At 39.1% G+C, this 22,112-nt stretch overlaps 1 protein-coding gene across 1 annotated transcript in view; it reads right to left on the bottom strand.

Annotated features, from left to right (window-relative positions):
- The window catches only part of TTN (titin), a 272,956-nt gene that overhangs the window by 58,834 nt on the left and 192,010 nt on the right, over positions 1–22,112 (bottom strand). Inside the window, exons 230-262 of the mRNA XM_026454265.1 lie at positions 21,714–22,022; positions 21,435–21,625; positions 20,604–21,033; positions 19,026–19,334; positions 18,709–18,857; positions 18,589–18,621; positions 18,365–18,494; positions 17,972–18,271; positions 17,561–17,878; positions 16,291–16,587; positions 15,883–16,182; positions 15,484–15,798; positions 15,242–15,390; positions 14,649–14,799; positions 14,277–14,558; positions 12,319–12,621; positions 11,158–11,460; positions 10,776–11,057; positions 10,382–10,681; positions 9,987–10,289; positions 9,589–9,897; positions 9,193–9,474; positions 8,792–9,091; positions 8,413–8,706; positions 5,352–8,318; positions 4,701–5,021; positions 4,318–4,602; positions 3,920–4,219; positions 3,306–3,608; positions 1,880–2,155; positions 1,477–1,776; positions 1,082–1,384; positions 411–710 (exon numbers count right to left, since the gene is read on the bottom strand). Coding sequence (XP_026310050.1) covers positions 411–710; positions 1,082–1,384; positions 1,477–1,776; positions 1,880–2,155; positions 3,306–3,608; positions 3,920–4,219; positions 4,318–4,602; positions 4,701–5,021; positions 5,352–8,318; positions 8,413–8,706; positions 8,792–9,091; positions 9,193–9,474; positions 9,589–9,897; positions 9,987–10,289; positions 10,382–10,681; positions 10,776–11,057; positions 11,158–11,460; positions 12,319–12,621; positions 14,277–14,558; positions 14,649–14,799; positions 15,242–15,390; positions 15,484–15,798; positions 15,883–16,182; positions 16,291–16,587; positions 17,561–17,878; positions 17,972–18,271; positions 18,365–18,494; positions 18,589–18,621; positions 18,709–18,857; positions 19,026–19,334; positions 20,604–21,033; positions 21,435–21,625; positions 21,714–22,022 — 11,694 coding nt within the window. The remainder of the gene's footprint in view (positions 1–410; positions 711–1,081; positions 1,385–1,476; positions 1,777–1,879; positions 2,156–3,305; positions 3,609–3,919; positions 4,220–4,317; positions 4,603–4,700; positions 5,022–5,351; positions 8,319–8,412; positions 8,707–8,791; positions 9,092–9,192; positions 9,475–9,588; positions 9,898–9,986; positions 10,290–10,381; positions 10,682–10,775; positions 11,058–11,157; positions 11,461–12,318; positions 12,622–14,276; positions 14,559–14,648; positions 14,800–15,241; positions 15,391–15,483; positions 15,799–15,882; positions 16,183–16,290; positions 16,588–17,560; positions 17,879–17,971; positions 18,272–18,364; positions 18,495–18,588; positions 18,622–18,708; positions 18,858–19,025; positions 19,335–20,603; positions 21,034–21,434; positions 21,626–21,713; positions 22,023–22,112) is intronic.

Genomic DNA, 22,112 nt, shown 5'->3' on the forward strand with positions numbered 1-22,112 from the left:
TTTTCCATAATGGTTGAACTAGTTTACAATCCCACCAACAGTGTAAAAGTGTTCCTATTTCTCCACATCCTCTCCAACACCTGTTGTTTCCTGATTTTTTAATGATTGCCATTCTAACTGGTGTGAGATGGTATCTCATTGTGGTTTTGATTTGCATTTCTCTGATGGCGAGCATTTTTTCATGTGTCTGAATAACTGCATTATTGAATAACTATTGAAATTATATTGTTGCCACAGTTGTGTATCCTGCTTTTATTATGATTCTCCATAATCATAATGTTTGTGTCTATATATAAAATATCATTTTATTTTTCCTCTTTTCCTTAGGTGTATACTTAGTTGTTGATTAGGAAAAATGACCATCATGAATGCTGTTACATCTTTGCCTATAATACTCAGCAGAATCTTACCATTTTCTGCGAGGATAGTCACTGGATCAGAAGGTTCCGAAGGTGGGCTAATGTTTACTGCGGTCCTGGCAATAGCTCTAAATTGATACTGAGCTTTCTCTTCTAGGCCAGTAGCTGTGTACTCTTCCTGGGGAATCTGGTGAGGTGCAGTATTGCACCGTACCCATTTATCACCAGGAAGTTTGCAAGCTTCTACGAAATAACCAATAATTTTACTGCCTCCATCATGCTTTGGACGTGCCCAGATCAGAGATACAGTACTCTTGGTGACATCAATAACTTCAGGTTTCCCAGGAGGATCTAAAACAAAAAGAGGTACACTCACCATTTATCTTACTAGCAGAAGTTTGAACTTCCATATTTCACATTATCATCCCTGCTGCTAAGTAACAAGCTCAACAGGATGACAATTATCCCATTTTAATAATTGTCCAACTAGTATGCACTTTTGAGTCCTTGCTGTATGCTTTAAAGGAAATTATATGTCCTTTTCTTTTTTTAATATGTCATCTTCATTGTAAGAGATAGAACATATTCTTGAACAGGAGTTGTAATCTTCAGATCTCTACTACTGTCTACATCTTGGAGTCCAAATCTTAGACTCTGAGATTTAAATATGCCTCCATAATACTAAAACAACAACAACAACAATAAAAAACCCCAAAACTTACCAACTGGCATTCTTGCAGTTACATATTCTGTGGGTTTGCTGGGTGGGCTGGATCCAGCTTTGTTTAAGGCATAGATTCTGAATGAATACTCAAGACCTTCTACAAGGCCAGCACAAGGATATTCAGTTGACCGGACAGGAGTATCGTTGGCTTTCACCCACAGCAAACTGTTTCTTTCCTTGCGTTCAATCAGATAACCAGTAATGGGGCTCCCTCCATCACTGTCTGGTCTGTCCCACGCAACAAAAATACAGTCCTTGTTGACTTTGGTGACTCGTGCATTCTTTGGTTCACTAGGAACACCTGGAGATGAAGACAAGGAAAATGTCAGTTTTTCATTCAGTAACAAACTAGAAAGAAAACATAACGTTTTTTCCCCCTTCACAAAAACATACCAAATGGGAACTCCGCAACCATCTTTGGAGATGTGAGAGGCTCTGAGATGCCAAATCGGTTTTCAGCACGGACCCGGAAGATGTACTCCTGGCCTGGGATCAGCTTTCCAACCCTGCAGGAAGTTTTTGTGACTGAAGCTAGAGCCGTGACCCAGTCCCCTCGGCTTACATCACACTTCTCCACTATGTAATTGGTGATGTTACTGCCTCCGTCCTCCAGAGGGATGTGCCACGACAGGGAGCAAGCATCGGCGTCTATATCAGAAATGTCAAATGGAGGCTGAGGGGGGCTAGGGGCATCTGCATGAACCAAGAGGAAAGAAATGTAAGAACAAGGATCTGATGGGTAAAAATGTCTCAGAGTTTCATATTTAGATGGCTGTTTGTCTAATACGTAACTCACCCATGACTACAACTTTGATTTTCTGAGTGTCTGTCCCAGAACTGTTCTCTGCTGTGAGGCTGTAGTAACCACTGTCTTTTCTAGTCACATCTTTTATGATCAGAATTGAAGAGCTGTCTGCTTTATGCACTGCCAGGTGGCTGGATGTGACAACTTCATCTTCTCCTTTTTTCCATTTACAGGTGGGATGAGGCTTTCCGTACACGTGGGCTTCAATTCGGAGTTTTTTCCCAGCTTTGATAGTAATTTGCTCTGGCATAAGGATCTTTGGTGGCACTGAAAGTAAAATGAAAAGATATTAATTTTGGGAAGGTGATTAAGTTTCTTCTGGTGGAGAACTATACTGGTTCAAATTAATGCTTGTATTACTGCCAATTTTTTTTTTTTACTTTAAGTTCTGGGATACATGTGCAGAATGTGCAGGCTTGTTACATAGGTATACACGTGCCATGGTGATATGCTGCACCCATCAACCCATCATCTGCATTCGGTATTTCTCCTAATGCTATCCCTCCCCTAGCCCCCCATCCCCCTGACAGGTCCCAGTGTGTGATGCCCCCCTCCCTGTCTCCATGCGTTTTCATTGTTCAACTCCCACTTATGAATGAGAACATATAGTGTTTGGTTTTCTGTTCTTGTGTTACTTTGCTGAGAATGATGGTTTCTGGCTTCATCCATGTCCCTGAAAAGGACATGAACTCATCCTTTTTTATGGCTGCGTAGTATTCTGTGGTGTATATGTGCCACATTTTCTTTATGTAGTCTATCACTGATGGGCATTTGGGTTGGTTCCAAGTCTTTGCTGTTGTGAACAGTGCCACAATAAACATACATGTGCATGTGTCTTTATAGTAGAATTATTTATAATCCTTTGGATATATACACAGTAATGGGATTGCTGGGTCAAATGGTATTTCTGGTTCTAGATCCTTGAGGAATCGCCACACTGTCTTCCATAATGGTTGAACTAATTTACACTCCCACCAACAGTGTAAAAGCGTTCCTATTTCTCCACATCCTCTCCAGCACCTGTTGTTTCCTGACTTTTTAATGATCGCCATTCTAACTGGCATGAGATGATATCTCATTGTGGTTTTGATTTGCATTCCTCTAATGACCAGTGATGATGAGCTTTTTTTATATATGTTTGTTGTACAGCCAACATTTTTAAAAACACAGAGTAGAAAACATAAGAGTGCACATGATAATGAATGGGTATTGTTTCAGGAAATGTTTTTTAGTTATCTATGTGTTTGTATAAGTTTATTTACTGTGTGTTGTTGGCCCACCCACGTGTTTGAAAGCCACTGTTCTCTGTTGTTTTTCAAGTATTTATAGAGCTAGATTCCTCAGGGAGAAATGTCTACATATAAAAGAAATTCTAATAAACTTAGCACATGACATAAATGAAGCAACGACTACTTACACAGTTGTTCTTTGGCTTCATACACTCCTTCAGCTTCTCTTGGCAAACTGACTCCAACAGCATTTCTGGCCGCTACTCTAAATTTGTATTTCTTTCCTTCCTTTAGGCCAGTGACAACAAGGCTGAGATCTTTTACCACTGAGTACTCTGTCCAGCGATCTGCAGGCTGCTCTTCTTCTCTGTAACTAATGATGTAGCCATCGATTTTAGCACCTCCATCACGCAGGGGAGGTAACCAGGCTAAGGTGGCACTGTTCTTTGTCATTTCAGTCACTTCTAATTTCCTTGGGGGATCCGGCTCACCTAGAAGAAAAACATGATGTATAAAATTACCTAGGTAACCTAATCAAATCCCCGTTGTTAACGTACATAAGAGTTTTAGTATGTCATTTGCTCCAATGCACATAGAACCTGTAGTTCAGTACATTAAAAGTAAAACATGTAAGATGAGACAGATCAAAAAAGTGTTTCATGAGTGAGATAGATATTTATTACACTATTTGGGTCTCTACAGATGAAATCTCTTTCAGAAGTGGATTAAAACGGTATTAGTATCTTGACCTTGCTGAAATAGGGGGCTGAAGTTAAAAGGAGGAAGAAAGCATAATACTTACTTAGAGGATCTGATGCAAGCACTGGTTTTGGGACATCTGTTGGGACGCCAGGGCCATATTCGTTGACAGCAGTTACTCTGAAGTAATACTCATTCCCAGGGACAAGATTGGTTACTTGGAAGCTTGTTTTCTTAACCTCTGGGGTAACGGTCGACCATGTCTTTCTGTCTGCCTCACGTTTCTCCACAATATAATGTGTCACTTGGCTCCCACCGTCGTTTTCAGGAGGGGCCCAGGACACATGGCATGATGTTTTAGTGACATCTGAAACTTTCAAATCAGACACAGGTCCAGGAGTGTCTGTAAAGAGTCATAAAATCAGATATACACATCTCCTCAGCATCCCTATTAACAAATTCATATTTGAAGTGGGAGGGAGAAGCGTTTTAGTAACCCACCTAATACTCTGACATTTACGAATACAGCCTTTTCTCCTGCTGGGTTCACAAGTGTTAAGGAATATTTTCCTGAGTCATCACGGGTAGAATTGGGGATGACAAGGAAAGCCATAGTGTCAACCAGATCAACTTGTCCTTTTCTGACCACATTATCAATGCCCACTTTTCGCCAAGTGACTTTAGGGGCTGGTCGTCCTCTCACTATAGCAAAGAGACGAATAGGGCATCCTGCTCTCACTGTGACCAGTTTTCTCATGCTGGCATCCAAATCAATCTCCGGAGGTTCTGCAAATGACATTAAGGTCATTAATTGATATTTCAGAATGTGGGGAAATCATAAGAAATTAAGTGTGAATGAATCACATGCTAAAGGAAGGACTTACCTAGTATTTCTTTAGGTTTGATAGCTTCCTTTAGCTCTGCAGGGCGCCCAATACCAACTTGGTTTTGGGCACACACCCTGAACTCATATTCCTGGTTTTCATCCAAGCTAGTAACAGTGAATTCCTTGCGTACAAGCTGTGCTGCAGCATTACACCGTTTCCAGCCTTCATCAGGAGATGCATCTGCTATTTTTGGTCTCATTTCCACAACATATCCAATGATCGGTGCACCGCCATCATAGACTGGTTTTCCCCACGCAAGAGTTATGGAATGTTTGGTTGTATCAACCACTCTGAAATTGGTTGGTGGACCAGGTGGCTCTGAAAATAAAATATAAGAATAGATATACATATGTTTAACTACTAATAGTGATACTTCAATGTGTAATTTTATATAGCCTAGTCTCAGTTAATCAAATATAGGTTGTCCAATTTTTCAATTAGAGTCCTCTTTATTTTCCTTCATAAAAATGAGAATCTACTATTGTTTGTACCTTTTAGGTATTTTGGTAAAAGGTCTATTTGGAAAAATATTTGCTAAATACAGTTTTTATGTTATGGATTTAGATGTTACATTAACTTATTTATCAAATACTTCTGTGCTTGAGATTAAGAGTTGATGTAATATTAGAAAAAACAAGGACATCCTACCTATGGGGTCTTTTGCCACCACTGGTCTTGAAGGCAAGCTTGGTTCTCCAATTCCAATTTCATTTTCTGCCTTGACACGGAACTGATATTCATGGTCTGGGAAGAGATTCTGTACTTTCATACGTCTCTCAGGGATTGCACTCTTGTTAACAGGGACCCATCGTGTTGAATGCTTTTCCTTTTTCTCCAAAAAGTATCCTGTTATAGACTTTCCACCATCATATTCAGGTGGATTCCAAACCACAGTCATCTCTTCTTTGCTTACTTTAGTGACTTCTGGGGGATCAGGGCGTCCAGGTTTATTATACTTGGTTTTGGCTATGACTGGTTTACTTTCTGTTGGAGGCCCTGTGCCTATTTTATTTTCTGCACGGACTCTGAAAATATATTCATTTCCTTCTATGAGACGTGTTACTGTAGTACCAGGTGTCAAGACAGTAGCAGAATAGGTAGACCAAACCATTCGCTTTGTCTCACATTTTTCTAGAATATAATTTTGGATTTCACAGCCGCCATCATCTTCTGGTGGATCCCAGTGAACAGTACACCTATCACTGGACACATCAGCAATTTTCAGATTTCTCACAGGACCAGGCTTATCTAAAACGTTGACAGTGGCATAGGCCACAAAACTGCCAGCTGTGTTAGTTGCCGTAACTACATATTTACCCCCATCACTTCGCTTTGCTTTAGTAAGAGAAAATTTAGATGAATCAGCCCTGGTATCAATCTTGACCCTTGGTGATCTTGTAAAGTCTGTAGCATCTTTGTCCTTGGTCCATGAAACTTCTGGGAATGGTTTGCCTCTAACCCCTGCCTCAAGCCTAATGGTGTCCCCTGCTTTGACAGTTAGGACCCCACTTAATTTCAGATCAAGTACTGGTTTTTGTAAGTCTTCTTTAACAACAACTTCCTCTGTCTTCACCCAGTCACTTTCCCCACCTTCATTCTTCGTTTGCACTCTGAACTCGTAAATCTGGTTTTCAACACATCTGTCAACCATGTAGTGAGTTTCTTTAATGCTTCCTTTATGCACTCTTTCCCAGTCATCGGAGCCCTTCAGCCTTCTTTCAACATGATATGAGAGATTTGGACTGCCACCATCATAATCAGGCCTCCGCCACTTTAGGTAGACAAATGTCTTTCCTTTATCCGCAATGTGAAGGTTTTCAGGCTCACCTGGTCTGTCAATAGGGTTAATAGCCAGAATGGGAGTTTTTGTTTCGATGGTCGGCCCAACACCTACTTTATTCTCTGCACAAACTCGGAAATAGTATTCATTGTTGGCTAAAAGGTTGGCCTTGATTAATCGTTTAGTGACATCTGATGCAACAATTGACCAGCCTTTCTGGTTTGGTTTGCGATATTCTACTATGAAGTTTGTTATTTCTGAGCCGCCATTATCTAGTGGGTTTTCCCAAGAAATTGTACAGTTCTCTTTGGTTACATTGGTAACCTTCAAATTCTGGCAAGGCCCAGGTCTGTCAAGGACGTTAACAATGGCTGAACCTTGGGCATGTCCACTGCTGTTCTTAGCTGAGATGATATACTTGCCATGATCAGCTCTAACAGCTTCTTTAATTTGTAACTCAACACGAGGTAGATCCTGAATAATGTCCACCCTCTTTTCTCGGACCAATACTTTGCCTTCCTTAGTCCAAGTTATGTCTGGTGCAGGTCTGCCTTTGACTCGAGCTAGAATGCGGATAGTTTGGCCTACTCTCACGGTAATAACATCACGACAAGTAACATCAAGTTCTACTTCTGGAGGATGAAGGATATCTTTTGCAATCACAGATTCTGCTAGTTCTCTTGGCTCACCCTCTCCTACAATATTAGCTGCCTTTATACGGAATCTGTACTCATTTCCTTCAATTAGTCCAGGTACTCTAAAGGCACATTGCCTAATGAGTTCATCTTTATTAATCCTGTTCCATTGTGCTGTGCCAGGTTTCTGACATTCCACTACATATCCTAGAATGGGGCTACCACCATCACTGAGAGGCTTTGTCCACACCAAATCAGCTGTTTCTCTGCTCTTGTCTTTCAGTTTAGGATTAATAGGTGGTCCAGGTGGTTTGATGGGACGGCAAGCTTTTATTGGATCGGAACTTGGGGATGGATTGCTTAGTCCTGCAAGATTTTCAGCAAAAACCCTAAACTCATATGTATTTCCTTCATAGAGTCCAGTCACTCTGAACTTAAGGTCAGCAATAGGTGTTTTGTTGACCCTCACCCATTTGCCAGTTACTTCTCGACGTTCCACATAGTAGCCAGTTATTGGACTGCCACCATCAGATTTTGGCAGGGTCCAAGACACTGTTGCCGCATTTTCAGTAATGTCAGTAACCACTGGTTTACCAGGAGGAGATGGAGGACTAAATTTATGCTTAGCAACAGTAGGTGTGGAGTCAAGGGGAGGACCAACACCTATCTTATTCTCTGCTTTAACTCGGAAAACATATTCACAGCCCTTCTGCAGATGTGGGATTTTCAGCTTTGTCTTACTGCTTCCCGAAGAGACAACACCCCAAGTGTCTTTCCTCGTATCTTGTTTCTCAACAATATAATTTATCACAGGGCTTCCTCCATCATCCTTAGGTGGCTGCCATGAGATAGTCATGTGTTCAGGAGTAACATCCAGAATATGAATAGGACCTGTTGGTGGCCCAGGAACATCAAGAACAGTAAGATGTACAGCTACTGTTTTGCTACCAGCTGCATTGGAAACTGTGATTTGATATTCTCCAGTGTCTCTCCTTAAGCAGTTCTTAATGGTAAGTACTGATGAGAAGTTGTCTGTTTCAACTGTGTAGTGCTCATCGGTTTTAATCTCACTCCCATCGGTTGTCCACTTTGCGGTAGGAACAGGCACACCTCTTATAATAGCAGGGAATCTGACTGTGGTTCCAGCCTTTACCACAAGACCTTCAATTAATTTCACATCTAGCTCCACGGATGGAGGCACTGAAAAGTAAACATGAAAAAATTAGATTTTGATTTTCACCTACGTGAATAATTTTAAAAAGAAATAAGATAAAACTGCTAGTCCAAAAATTACCTAGTTTTTCTTGACATTCTATCGGGATAGTTGTGTCGGGGAGACCAAGACCCACAATATTTTCAGCTTTTACACGGAATCTATAGGTCTTTCCTTGTTGTAGTCCGGTAACCACACACTCTAAGTTTGTCACAGTCTTAAATTTAATCCAGTCCTGGGTGCCTTCTTCTTGATATTCCACCAAATATCCAGTGATTGGAGAACCACCATCACGATCTGGCTTATTCCAGACGAGGGAGACTTCAGTCTTGTCAACATCTACATGGTGCAGGTTCTTGGGTGGCCCTGGGGGATCTTTTCAAAGAAGAAGTTATGATGAAAAAGGAATATTCTTGAAGACAGTCAAACAATAGTTTTGTATTCAGAGAAAGCAACTTACGGAGAGGATCCAGAGCCTTGATTGGTTTTGGTGTTTCAACAAAAGGACCACGTCCATACTGGTTCTCTGCAGCTACTCGGAAGAGGTACTGGTTGCCTTCATTCAGATATTTAGCCAAGTGACTCTTTTTCTTTGATGTAGCTGAGAGAGATGACCACTGGGCGCTGGCAACATCTCTCCTCTCAACCACGTAATTGGTAATAACAGAACCACCATCATCCAGTGGTTCTTTCCAAGTAAGGTAACAAGAATCTTTCCTAATTTCACTGACTTCCAGATCTCTAGGTGGCCCAGGTTTATCTAAAAAGTGTTAAATAACAGTTTTATAAGTAATTTTATCCAAATAAGAGCTCAAAATTATCAAAATTTATTTTTAATGGCGTAAGTATTAAAATTCTTACCTAATACAAGTACTTTTACTGACACAGTTTTTGAACCAGCTGGATTCTCCACTGTTAAAGAATAAATTCCACCATCTTCATGGGCAGCATTACGAATTTCAAGCTTGCTACCAACCGGAGTCACATCAATTCTTGCTTTAGTTGGAGCATCTCTGTCTTCTTTTTTCCAAGTTACTTTTGGGAATGGCACTCCTTTGATGATGGCACTAAGTCTTAGAGTATCACCAACCTTAATGTGTTGTTCTCTTGCCATGTTGGCATCAAGAATCAACTCAGGGGGTTCTAGAAAAGAGAGAACAGAACACTCAGATTTGATCCATAATGCAGATTATAATTAAACACATACAATCAGACATCTATTTTCCTTGCAAACACAAGTGAGATCATTTTACTCACCAAGTCTGTCTTTTACTAGGACTGGCTCTGGAACATGAGCTGGATCTGATTCACCAGCTTCATTGACTGCTAACACTCTGAACTTATAAGTTTGACCGTCCCGAAGACCAGTGACTTTATATTTAGTTTCAGGACATGACTCAGGGGTGTGATTGGCTCTTCTCCACTCTTCATCTCCAACTTTCTGGTACTCAACAATATAACCCAGAATCTTGCTCCCACCATCATGACGTGGTGGCTGCCAAGTTAGATCGACTGAATTGCATGTTGTATCTATTGCTTCAGGATTAACAGGTGGACTTGGTTTAGCTAAAAAATAAAAGTAAAAAATGAATTAGCATACAGCTGAAAACAAAGTTAAATAACATGAAAACTGAATAAATCCATTAATACTATACCAATTGGATCTTTAGCAAAGACTGGTTTGGATGGTGGGCTTGGATCTCCAATACCAATTTCATTTTCTGCAGAAACCCGGAATTCATACTGACATCCTTCTAGAAGATCAGGAACCCTAAATTTAGTGTACGGATGAATAGGATCTTTGGTAACTCTAGCCCATCGTTTAGACATAGTTTCTCTCTTTTCCAGGATGTAGTTTGTGATAGGTTTTCCTCCATCATGTGGCTTGTTCCAGGTTACTAATGCAGAGTCTTTGGTAACTTCTGTAACAATTGGCTGATCAGGTGCATCAGGAACCCCTGTAACAAATGTTGGAAAATGTGTTAGAAATTTATTTCTTCCTATTAGTTATATCAAGCATTGAATCACTAAAAAGAGACATAATGCATACTGAAACGATCTTTGGCTTTCATTGAATCAGACACCAGAGGATCACTTATTCCATACAGATTTTCAGCATGTATCCGGAAAATATAATCTTTTCCTTCAAGTAGTTTAGACACTTTGCATGTTGTTTTAGCACTTGCAGATGTCACTGGCATCCAGACATCTTTACCCAGTTCCTTCTTCTCAATAATATAATTGGTGATTTCACTGCCTCCATCATCTAAAGGAGGCTTCCAAGAGATAACCATGTAATCTTTGGTCACCTCATCAAAAATAACTGGTCCTACTGGTGGACCAGGACGGTCTGCAGAAAAAAAAAAATCATAGCACAAAATGTTATTTCCATTTCTGCTTTTGAAAGAACAGACGATCTATTCTTTACACTAAATAAGACTTACCAACAACATTGACTTGACAGAAACCTTTCCTAGAGCCTGTACTATTCTCCACAACCACAGAGTATTTGCCGGAATCTGAACGTTTGGCCTTGATCTTCTCTAAAGCAAGTGTTGTTGGTGTAGTCTTTATGTGAGTGCGATCATCTTCCAGCACATCAGCTTCATCTTTGAACCAGGAAACCTTAGGCTTTGGTTTGCCTGAGTAACGGCCAGTGAGGGCAAAAGCTTCACCAACTCGAATCGTGAGCTTATCTCTGAAGTCGAGGTGAAGTGTTGGGGGTGCTAAAATGTACAATTATAAAGGCAAGTCATTTTTACTGATGTCTTATTATGAACTACAAATGTGCAAGTTTCTGAAGTATAAATTGTAGTAGACACATACCCAGCTCATCCTTGCAAGTGATTGGCTTGGTGCAAAATGATGGTTTGCCTTGTCCAACAATGTTGACAGCACTGACACGGTACTCATAGGTATCACCTTCTTTTAAGTCTTTAACAGTGTATTTTCTGCTAAGCAAGTTGTCATTTGTAACTTTGTGGAACTTCTCAGTTCCAATGAGCCGACTTTCTAGGACATAGTTAATAATTTCTGACCCGCCATCATACTTAGGAGGATTCCAAGTCAAAGTTACAGTACTTTTAGTAACTTCTTTGACTTCCAGGTCTTCAGGACGTTCTGGTACAGCTGTGAATATAAGTATAGGAATTGTGGTAGAAAAAAGTGTCACATTAAGAATGTAGTAGGATGTAGTGAATATTCCTTTTCTGAGGATTGTGTTTAAACATTAAACCCTCTGCTCCCATAAATAGCAAAAGAGGTCTCATCCGAAAACTATTAGAGTTAAAAAGGACCAAATACAATAGAATTTCTTCACTTGACAGATGAGGAAATGAGGTTTGCTGAGGAAAAATAATTTAAGAAAGATCTTCAGAGTTGATAGTTTTAGACGTAGGAAAATAATTCAGTTTCTATTAATGCCATTAAGTGGGAATTTTTAAAAAGTCTGTGAGGTATAGATGGAAGAAATTTGATAAATGGGCCAGGCGTAGTAATACCAGCACTTTTGGAAGGTGAGGCAGGTGGATCACTTGAGGTCAGGAGTTTGAGACCAGCCTGGCCAACATGGCAAAACCGTGTCTCTACTAAAAATGCAAAAATTAGCTGGGCATGGTGGTGCATGTTTGTAATCCCAGCTCCTTGGGAGACTGAGACACAAGAATCACTTGAACCTCGGAGGTGGAGGTTGCAGTGAGCCAAGATCATGACACTATACTCCAGCCTTGGTAACAGAGTAAGACTATGTGTCAAAACAAAACCAAGAAAAAAAAAAAAGAAAGAAATTTGATGAATTATACGTATTTGTAAAATCTCTTTCACAATCACTGTCCGAGTACTACCAAATCAGATACTGTGTAGTTGTGTAATAACTGCTTGTCAAATGAATGAAATGTATGGCATTTATACACATATTTTTTCACCATAGTCTTGTACTAAATGAGTAAAGAAGTGATTAAACATAAAATTGCTTTTAATTTTACTTACTTATTGGCTCTCTGATAACAAGTGCCTCTGATGTCTCAACAAATGGACCCATGCCAATACTATTTTCAGCCGCGATTCGGAAAAAGTAGGCCTTTCCTTCAATGAGACCCTGGACAGTAGCATTTTGTCGGGTAACTGTATATGTCACTGGGGTCCATGCTCTGCGGTCAGATTCACGCTTTTCAATGACGTAATTGGTGATTGGAGAGCCTCCATCATCTTCTGGAGAAAACCATGTCAGTTTGCAGGACTCATTGGTTAGGTTGTGAGCTAGGAATGGTGTTCCAACAGGACCTGGAACATCTGGAAATAAGAAGAAAATATTTCAATCTGTTTGCCTTCAATGAAAGATAATGCTCAATATTTGTTTTTTAAAAGGAGACAAAATGTTGTTATGAAGAAAGTAAGGTTTTGTGTCTACTAATTGAGTTAGTTTTTCCTCCTCCTCCTGCTATCTAGTCAATACAAAAACAGTCAACCCCCTTTTTTTTTTTGAGATGGAATCTTGCTCTGTCGCCCAAGCTGGAGTGCAGTGGCGCGATCTCAGCTCACTGCAACCTCCACTTCCTAGGTTCAAGCAATTCTGCCTCAGCCTCACAAGCAGCTGGGACTATAGTTTTTTACATTTTTAGTAGAGACAGGGTTTCACCATATTGGCCAGGCCGGTCTCGAACTCCTGACTTCAAGTGATCCACCTGCCTCGGCCTCCCAAAGTCAAGGGATTACAGGTGTGAGTCATAGCATCAAGCCCCACATTTGTTAATGAAGTAGTTTTGCAACAGGTGTTGGTTACCATGCTTTTAGTAGAGGCTGAAGGGAAAATAAAAATGCTTTTTAAAAGCAATTTGTGAGTTGGACAGGAGGGAGCTGGGAGGCAAACATGCAGAGGGATACAGGAGGTGGGTAAGAGTGGCATAGTCAGTTTCTATGTCCAGTTGCCTCTCCAGGGGAAAAGGAGGGAGACATGGATTCTTTCTGGATGATCACTGGATCAACGAGCAGCATAGGAGGCCCCAAATTTCAGAATGACTTTGAGGAGGTTGCAAATAATTAACATGGAAATGTACCAGTTTTCAAATTAGAGTAATAGCCATTAGGCAAAAGAGCTTTAGGTGCTTGAAACTAACCTGAAAGTCTGTGGGATTATTGGTTAATGAAATATTTTTCCTTATGACATTCTTATATTAATTATATTCAACATAGAACTGGCAACTTTCACATAAAAACTGTGACTGGAGTATTGTTGTGCCTACAGACATGCTTAGAAAGAGCTCTGAGGGGAAGGGCTTCAAGTTCTGAGCAAATCACTGGACTAAAGCCTCCAATGAGAGGCATGAAAAAGCCTCATAGAGTTCAACTCTATATTCAATGACTAGAAATGCAATATTGATAACCAACTATGATGCCTCTCTTCAATTAGAATACTGAAACCCTTCAAAGAAGTTTTTGCATTATTATGATAATTTCGTGATAGGGATAGAGTCTCATGATGTGAAATGGTCAGCACTGGCAAATTGTTAAACATTCATGTACACTTGAAGGAAAGTTGCTTCTATGAAAACTGTATAACAACATAATAGACAGTATGGGGACAAGTTCTGTAAAAAAGTCATATTTATTCTGGGCCATGATTCAGAATACGTATTCATGGCCTTCTAGCAATTTGGGAATTGTGTACATGCACTCTTTAGGTTCACTGGAGACATGGATGTATGTCTTCTTGTTATCATCTGTTTTCTCAATTATATAGTTTGTAATCTTAGACCCACCAAACAGAATATGCATATAATAAAAAAGTAAGGAGGAAATTTTAAAAAATTCTAATAATGTTCAACGTGATTATGGGTGATTTTTCTTATTTTCCAAAATGTTTGTTACATAGCACACAGTGTAGCCTTGTGTAAATATAATAAGAATGTTTGTTTAAAAAGTCGCACAGACAAATTGAAAGTATTTACCTAATACATCAACAATAATTGTCTTCTTTCTTTCTCCGGCTTCATTTTTGGCAAGAAGAGAATAGACGCCTTGATGGCTCCTCTGGCAGTTCTTGATGACCATGGATGAGCTAATAGCTGTGGTCTCAATGGTGGCTTCTTGAGGTAAGGCTCTTTCATTCATGTTCCAGGTTACGGTTGGAGGAGGCTTTCCAGACACATAGGCAATGATTCGGATCACTCCTCCAGCATGGACGACAATTCTGTCTCTGACACTGGCATCTAGCTGAAGGTCAGGTAAAACTGGAAGCAATTGAAAATTACAAATGTGATTTTTCCCCCTTCAATCTGAAACATAAATACTGATGGTGTAAAAGAAGGATTGATAATTACCAAGTCTGTCTTTCATTTCAATGACATCTGTGACCTCTCCAGGTTCTCCAATGCCAGCAATGTTGACTGCTCTAACTCTAAATTTGTAGAATGCTCCTTCCTTTAATCCTGTCACAACAAGCTTTGTTCCTCTCACTTCCTTATCTTTACCCTGGGGAGAAATCATAAACATTTTAAAATTAGAATAGTCATTTGTAGCTTCTTGCTTTAATGACTTCCTAAAGCATCACCAGCAGCCTATTTAACTGTTTACTCTGGGAAAATTGTTGCTGGTTTAGGTTTCAGGGATCAGATACTACAGGCAATACTGAATGGAATAACTTGGCAGGAGTTATGCTTTAAAATTATTGTCAAACAATTAAACCTTTATTTATTCCACATTCCAGGATTTATAACCAAAAGATTAGTAATATCATGACTTAACTTTTGATTAGATTTCTGACATTAACAGATGTTTGGAATATGAGTTAAAATTATGCTGTTTTCCTGATTTCTTAATCCAAAAAATATAGACAGAAGTTAATGGGATTGAGAATAACTAAGACATTTTTAGTTTATTCATAGTGCATTTCCTTAGTGCCAAGTTTTCCTACCTTTTCCCATTCTTCTTTTCCTTCTTCTTTATATTCAACAATGTATCCAGTTACTTTGGATCCACCATCTTTTAGTGGGGGAGACCACTCTAGATCTGCAGATGATTTAGTCCAATCTGTCACTTTGGGAAATGGAGGACCAGGAGGAGCTGGAAAGAGCCAGTATACATTAGTATTCTTGACTTCCCCAAGGCACTTTTGGAAAATAAGATTTAAAAAAAAGGAATGGTTTCAAGGCTTACCAATTGGATCTCTAGCAGTCACTGGGTCTGATGGCAGACTTGCTGGACCCACGCCAGCAGCATTGATTGCATATACCCGGAATTGATAGTCAGAACCTTCAATAAGACCAGTCACTTTATAAGAAACACCCAGAGTCATGGCTTTGATAGGATCTCGGTTAACTCTCTTCCATCTCTTTGAAGTAGTGTCTTTCATTTCCAGCCAGTACCCTGTCACGGGAGAGCCTCCATCATATTCTGGCTCTTCCCAGTTGACGGTCATGGAGTTACGAGTCACGCTGCTAACTGTTGGTTTATCTGGTGCTCCAGGGACAGCTGTGAAAAAGATCATATTGATTATAAGAAATTTTTTTGAAAAAGTAAAAATGACTTTGTTTGTGAAAATGTTGTCCTACTTACAGAAGAGGTTTCTTGCTGTTTCAGGTTCACTGTCAAGAGGTTCTCCAATGCCATATTTATTCTGGGCCATGATTCGGAATACATATTCATGGCCTTCTAGCAATTTGGGAATCGTGTATGTGCACTCTTTAGGTTCACTGGAGACACGGACCCATGTCTTCCTGTTAGCTTCTCTTTTCTCAATTACATAGTTTGTAATCTTAGACCCACCATCATCTTTAGGTGGAAGCCAAGACAGTGTCATTTGCTCTGCTGAAACAGATTCAAATTTTATGGGTCCCACTGGGGGACCAGGACGACCTAAAATGGTTTAAAGAAGGAACCCTTTATCAGTCAGATGATTTTAAAGCCAAATGTTATTTATGAACAGAAAAACAAGTAGTTTTAACTAAACCATGCAGTCTTTACCCAGGACATTCAGTCTCATCTCCTTTGATGCTGTTCCCAGATTATTTACAGCTGTGATGGTATATAAGCCAGTGTCACTCCTGCGAGACTGTGGAATAACTAAAGTGCAAGTATCATCCACCACCAGTTTGTTGACATGGGTGTCATAGAGAACAGGTTCTTTGTTATCAGGCTTCTTTGGAGGAGCTTTAAACCAGGTTAGTGTTGGGAATGGCACACCTTTAATTTTGGCCACAATGTTAACATCAGTTCCTTCTTCAACCTCCATGAATTCTGTTAGCTCAATTGATGGTGGGCCTAGATTATTGAAAAAAAAGTTGTCATTACGAGCAAAAAGCATTGAGGGATAGAAAGTAGAATTCATAGTGACTATAAAGCTGTTTGAATCCACCGTAGTCAGACTTTGTAGCTCAGCCCAATGTAAAGAACGGTTCTGTCTTTAACGCTATTACACTAGTTTGGGGAGCAGGTACACAGGGATCTACATGTGGCTGTATATCAGGGCTTGCCTCTCTTCATTTGGCATCATTATGCATATAATGATGCATATTATTATATTCTCATATCCTGACAAAAGGGAAGAGAGGAGATTGTAGTAGGAGAGTATCATGGGATACTCTCTAATGTTTATGCAGAATTATGAAGGGGTACATAAGAAGGTGAATTCCCCTTTTAAGAAATATAACGGTTAATAAAAGGGAAGGAATTTTCCATTTTGGTCAAATTTAGGACACAAATATTCAAAGAGGGTAGCGACTACAGTTTCTTTACACTTAGATGAGAGAATAAACAGATACACAACAGTAGTGATGGTAATTATCAGAGGAAGAATTATTACCATATATATTATATATACTTCATTAAAATGGATGTATCTTTTCTCATATAGAGAAATAGAAACTTGATTGTGAAGATAAATGGGTCTCAGCAGTTGCTAAGCAAATGACTAGTTACTTTCTGTCCCTTTTGAGGAGCATGCAGAGAAATTGCTTTAACCTCTGATAAGCAAAACAGCCTGCCATTGAGACAATTACAGCGAGGAAGTTACAGACATCATCTCCTTTGAATAGAGAAAAGTTAACAGGTAAAGGAATGTGCAAATTCTGTGGAAATTGAGGGAATGAGTAATTGAGCAATGTGGCCATGTTTACATTCAAGCCATGGTAGCTTTCTAAGGTACAGATACAGCTCTTTTAATTTTGAACTATTATTGAACACCTAGGAAGGCAGCCGTAAGGAGGACATTCTTTGTCAGTACATTGGTACTTACATGTCTGGTCTTTGACAGTCACGGGACCAACAGTGGCTGAAGGCTTGCTGACTCCTGCAGCATTGACAGCTTTGACTCGGAATTCATATTGCCCACCCTCTACTAGGTCTTCAACAGTAAATTGCAGTTCTTCCACATCACGCTTATTGCACTGCCTCCAGGCTTCTTTCTTTGTCCCAGTAGGGTCCCATGCAAGGCACTCAACAATATAGTGGGTAACAGGGGAGCCCCCATCATTCTTTGGGGGTTTCCATGACAGATGCACTGTGTTCTTTGTGATGAGGCCAATTTTGAGTTTAATAGGAGGATCAGGAGGATCTTTAAAAATAGTTAAAGGAAGTATTAAGCATTGTTTATAATAATATACTTCAATTTTGAGAAGATATTTTAAATTTAGATTTTAAAGCTTACATATCGGATCTCTGGCAGTGGTCCTCTGAATGGTTTCCACGGGTGGGCCAATACCAAAACGGTTTTCGGCTCGCACACGGAAGAAATATTGCTGTTCAGAGAGGAGATCAGGCACTACAAATGAGGTGCTTCCACAGTCTGGATTGACTTTGGTCCAGGCTTTTCCATCAATAGTTCTCTTCTCGATAACATAGCCTTTAATCCTGTCTCCTCCATCGTCATCTGGCATCTTCCATGAAAGTCTGCAACTACCCCTTGTGATATCACTGACTTTCAGATCTTTGGGTGGGCCTGGTACATCTGTTGGATGTAAATCACAATATAAGCAAAGTTCCTTAAATGCTTAAACATGATTTGTTTTTATTCTTTTGCAACTTTCAAAGTCTTTCTTACCCATGACTTTAACTCTGCAATTTGCAGTCTTTTGTCCTGCTTTATTCTTGGCTGTGATGCTGTATTTGCCTGTGTGAGATCGTTTACACTCTGGAATAATAATTACTGAGGAGTTTTCAGCAGTCTCGAGCTGTACAAAGAAAATAGTAGTCATACATTGAATGAAATCATAGTAGTATTGAAGTCAACCGTATTTTGAATTATTTTAATTATTATTTTTTTACCTGTGAATCTTCGGGTATGTCATGAACTCCATCCTATTAGAAAAGGAGACAGTCAGTTGTAGTATAAATACTCCTCATAGTGATTCAGTGGAAAAAAGAGGAGAATGGTTATTTTCTTACCTTCATTGCTTTCTTTGCCTTTCCATCAAATTCCCAAGATGATTTTGGTGTTGGGCGTCCCTTGATGACAGCAGGAATCCTAATCTGTGAGCCAGCTTTACAAATCAGACAGTCCTGTGCTCCAATGTCAATGAAAACTTCTGGTTCCTCTGTAATACCACATACAATTTAACAGGATTTAACTCATATTTGTCAAAAAGTAATTGAAATATCTTCAATTGAAGAGTAATTGAAAAGTAAATTAATCAATTTTATAATGAGATCCAAAGAGGAATACAAATCCAAAGAGGAATCCAAAACTGAGTAAGTACTAGTACCTTGAATATCAGTGGCAGGGATCTCCCCGGTTGTATCACTTGGTTCAGATTCACCAGCTTCATTGACAGCTTTCACTCTGAATCTGTACTTTCTGAGCTCTTTCAGATTAGGCACCACACATTCACAGGTAGTTATAAGTTTGTCTGGTTCATTTACTCTTTTCCAGTCAGTAGTACCTTCTTCTTGCATTTCTACAATGTATCCTTTGATTGGGCTGCCACCGTCTTTGGCTGGAGGTTTCCATCCTAGTGAGATGCTTGACTTCGTTTTATCTTTTACTTCTGGGCAAGAAGGTGGCCCCGGTGGAACTAATAACAAAAGAAAAAAAAAGCTTCATCAGATTTTAAACCTGATGAAGTGCTACAATCTTTTACTACACATGATCATATATTATTTTTAATCTATTAAAATATTAAAATAGAAATGCTAAAAGGAAATACAGTTGGCTTCTAGAGAAGAGAAATAAAGGAAATGGTCTATTTTCCTTTAGTGTTAATGCAAAAACAGAGAAAGCAAACAACTAACTGGGAATAGAAAGATTACTTACTATCTTGTTAGATTTACATTCTATTTACACATGATTGGTGAAAAACTACTTGACTTTTGAGATCCCTTTGAAGAAATTCTACAATAGCCTTTACTGAAAACATGATTTAAATTTAATTTGGCACAATATGAAAATTTTAAAATGAGTCCATCAATAGCTAGTAAACCTGTGAACACAAACTAATCTTAATGTCCTTTAGGGACAGGATCATTGTCTACAATAATCCCATAACAATCCTTTACCTTTCTGAAAGTGCTTTACAATTACAGAAATTCTCTTACTCCACTTGTCTTTTTAATCTTAACTTTTCCCCCTCCAGTGGTTAATATAGATCCTTGCACAAAGCACATGTTCAGTACTAGTTTGCAAATGAATGAATAACTATCTGCTTATATATGTATATATACTCCACATAGCACTTGAGTATTTAAAATTTTCTTTTTAACAAATAATTGAATTTTTCTTCTATAGAGAATCTAATCAGATATATAGCAAATAGGATGAATTATTAGGCCACAGTATTTTTTAATTTTTGAACTAATCTGCTCACAGATCTTTTAGAAGAATTTTCCTCTCTTATTTGACCTCACAGACTGCGCCCGAGAATCCTAAATCTTTGTTCAATAATATTATTGAAAAGCTAACAACATTTTGCTTTTTGTTGAATTCCTACTGGAAGGTCAGACTGTTTGGTGGGAGAGATGATTTCCCCAGTATCTAATGAGCTAGAAACTTATTTAAAGTATCAGAGAAGATAGCGTCCAGGTCTTTATTATTGTGATTCCTCATAAAATATTTTGTTTAATCCAAGAGTTTACAAACTGTATGATTTTATGTATATGTGTATGTATATATATATATGTGCCTGTATGTATACATATATACTTCTGATAGTGTATGTGAATATGAACCTTTTTTATTTTAATAAAATAATTTGCCATAGAAAAATATAAGAAATTTAAGAGCAGAATTACCCATTTAGTGACTTTGTGCTTTAGAAATTAGTCCCTAGAAACGGAAGCATACTTACATATGGGATCTCCTGCAACCTCTGGATCTGATGGTTCACTGGGAGGACCAATTCCTGCAGCATTTATTGCCATGGCTCTGAACTGGTATTTAACGCCTTCAATCAAACGAGGAACATTAAATTCCACACCTTTCAATCCCACTTTGGTTACTGGTGCTCGGCTAACACGTGACCAGTAAGGACTTCCCTCTTCTCTTTTCTCCAGCCAGTAGCCAGTAATTGGAGAGCCACCATTGTCCAAAGGAGGAGTCCAGCTCACTAGCATTGATCCTTTGGTGCGTGCCAAAACTTTTGGTTTTCCTGGAGGTCCAGGAAGGCGATAAGGATCTTGAATGACTACTTTATCTGATTTGCACTCATCACTGATTCCATATTTATTCACTGCCCTGACTCGGAACTCATACTGACCATTGGGGATAAGTTTCCAGATCTAGAAATTAGAAAAATAGAAATTTATTGAAGAGAATATACTTATGTTGATTTTCACTCATTTAAAAATTCAACTTATTTTGGGAGGGATGACTATAAGAAGAAATAAATATAAAGACTCAAAACATGGGAAGACAGACAAAAGGAGAAAGCTTTTTAAAAATAAAAATATGTAGATGTATTGTACCTGATAGTGGATCTCAATTAAAAGAGTATCTGTGTATCAAACGCTGTTTACTAAGGAGCCTTATGTGTATGGGGCTAAACACTACAATAACAAAATAGCAGCTTATTGTGCGTGGTTTTCAGTTTAATTATCAAATTCCAAGGTTATACTAAAATGGCATCAAACCAGAGTAATGTACTTTTAATGTGTTTAAGAAAATATTTAGAAGAGTTTACCCCATATCTTTTCTCTACAGCAGTGTTGGTGACTTCCTCCCATTCTGTTTTCTTCCTACTTGCATCACGTTTGTCAATAACATAATGGGTGATTTCACTGCCACCATTATCAAGAGGGGCATCCCATGTCAAGTAGCAAGATTCAGCTTTAATGTCAGTAACAGCAAGGTTTCTTGGTGGGGATGGGCGGTCTGGAAAGGAATCAACAGAGAATATTGAGAAGTCAATTCTTAAACAGACACTGGATGCCTTTTTGATGTAAGAAAGCAAGTCACCTACCATATACTTCAACGTGAACATTTCGGAACACTGAGCCAAGGCGATTGGAAGCAGTAACTGTGTAAGTGCCTTTGTCTTCCCGTACCGCTTTGGGAATGCTAAGCTCAGTTTTTGCCTCACTTCGGGATACCTCTTCCTTAGTTATCTGAAGTGCCTCAGTGGGTTTTTCAATTACGGTTTCATTTTTGGACCATTCAATCTTAGGCATTGGAAGGCCTGTCACATCTGCAGGGATGTGGACAGGCTCTCCTGCCTTAACTTTGATAGTGTCTCCTCGAACACTCAGACGCAACTTAATAGTTGGAGGCACTGCAAAGAGAAGAGAAAGAAAAAAAAGTAGCAAAGTCATAAGGATGTTTTTTCAACTTATGGGATAAAGGCACACTGTAAAATGCATTA

Source organism: Piliocolobus tephrosceles, chromosome 11, assembly GCF_002776525.5.
Source record: "Piliocolobus tephrosceles isolate RC106 chromosome 11, ASM277652v3, whole genome shotgun sequence".
In the NCBI taxonomy this organism is placed as follows: Eukaryota; Metazoa; Chordata; class Mammalia; order Primates; family Cercopithecidae; genus Piliocolobus; species Piliocolobus tephrosceles.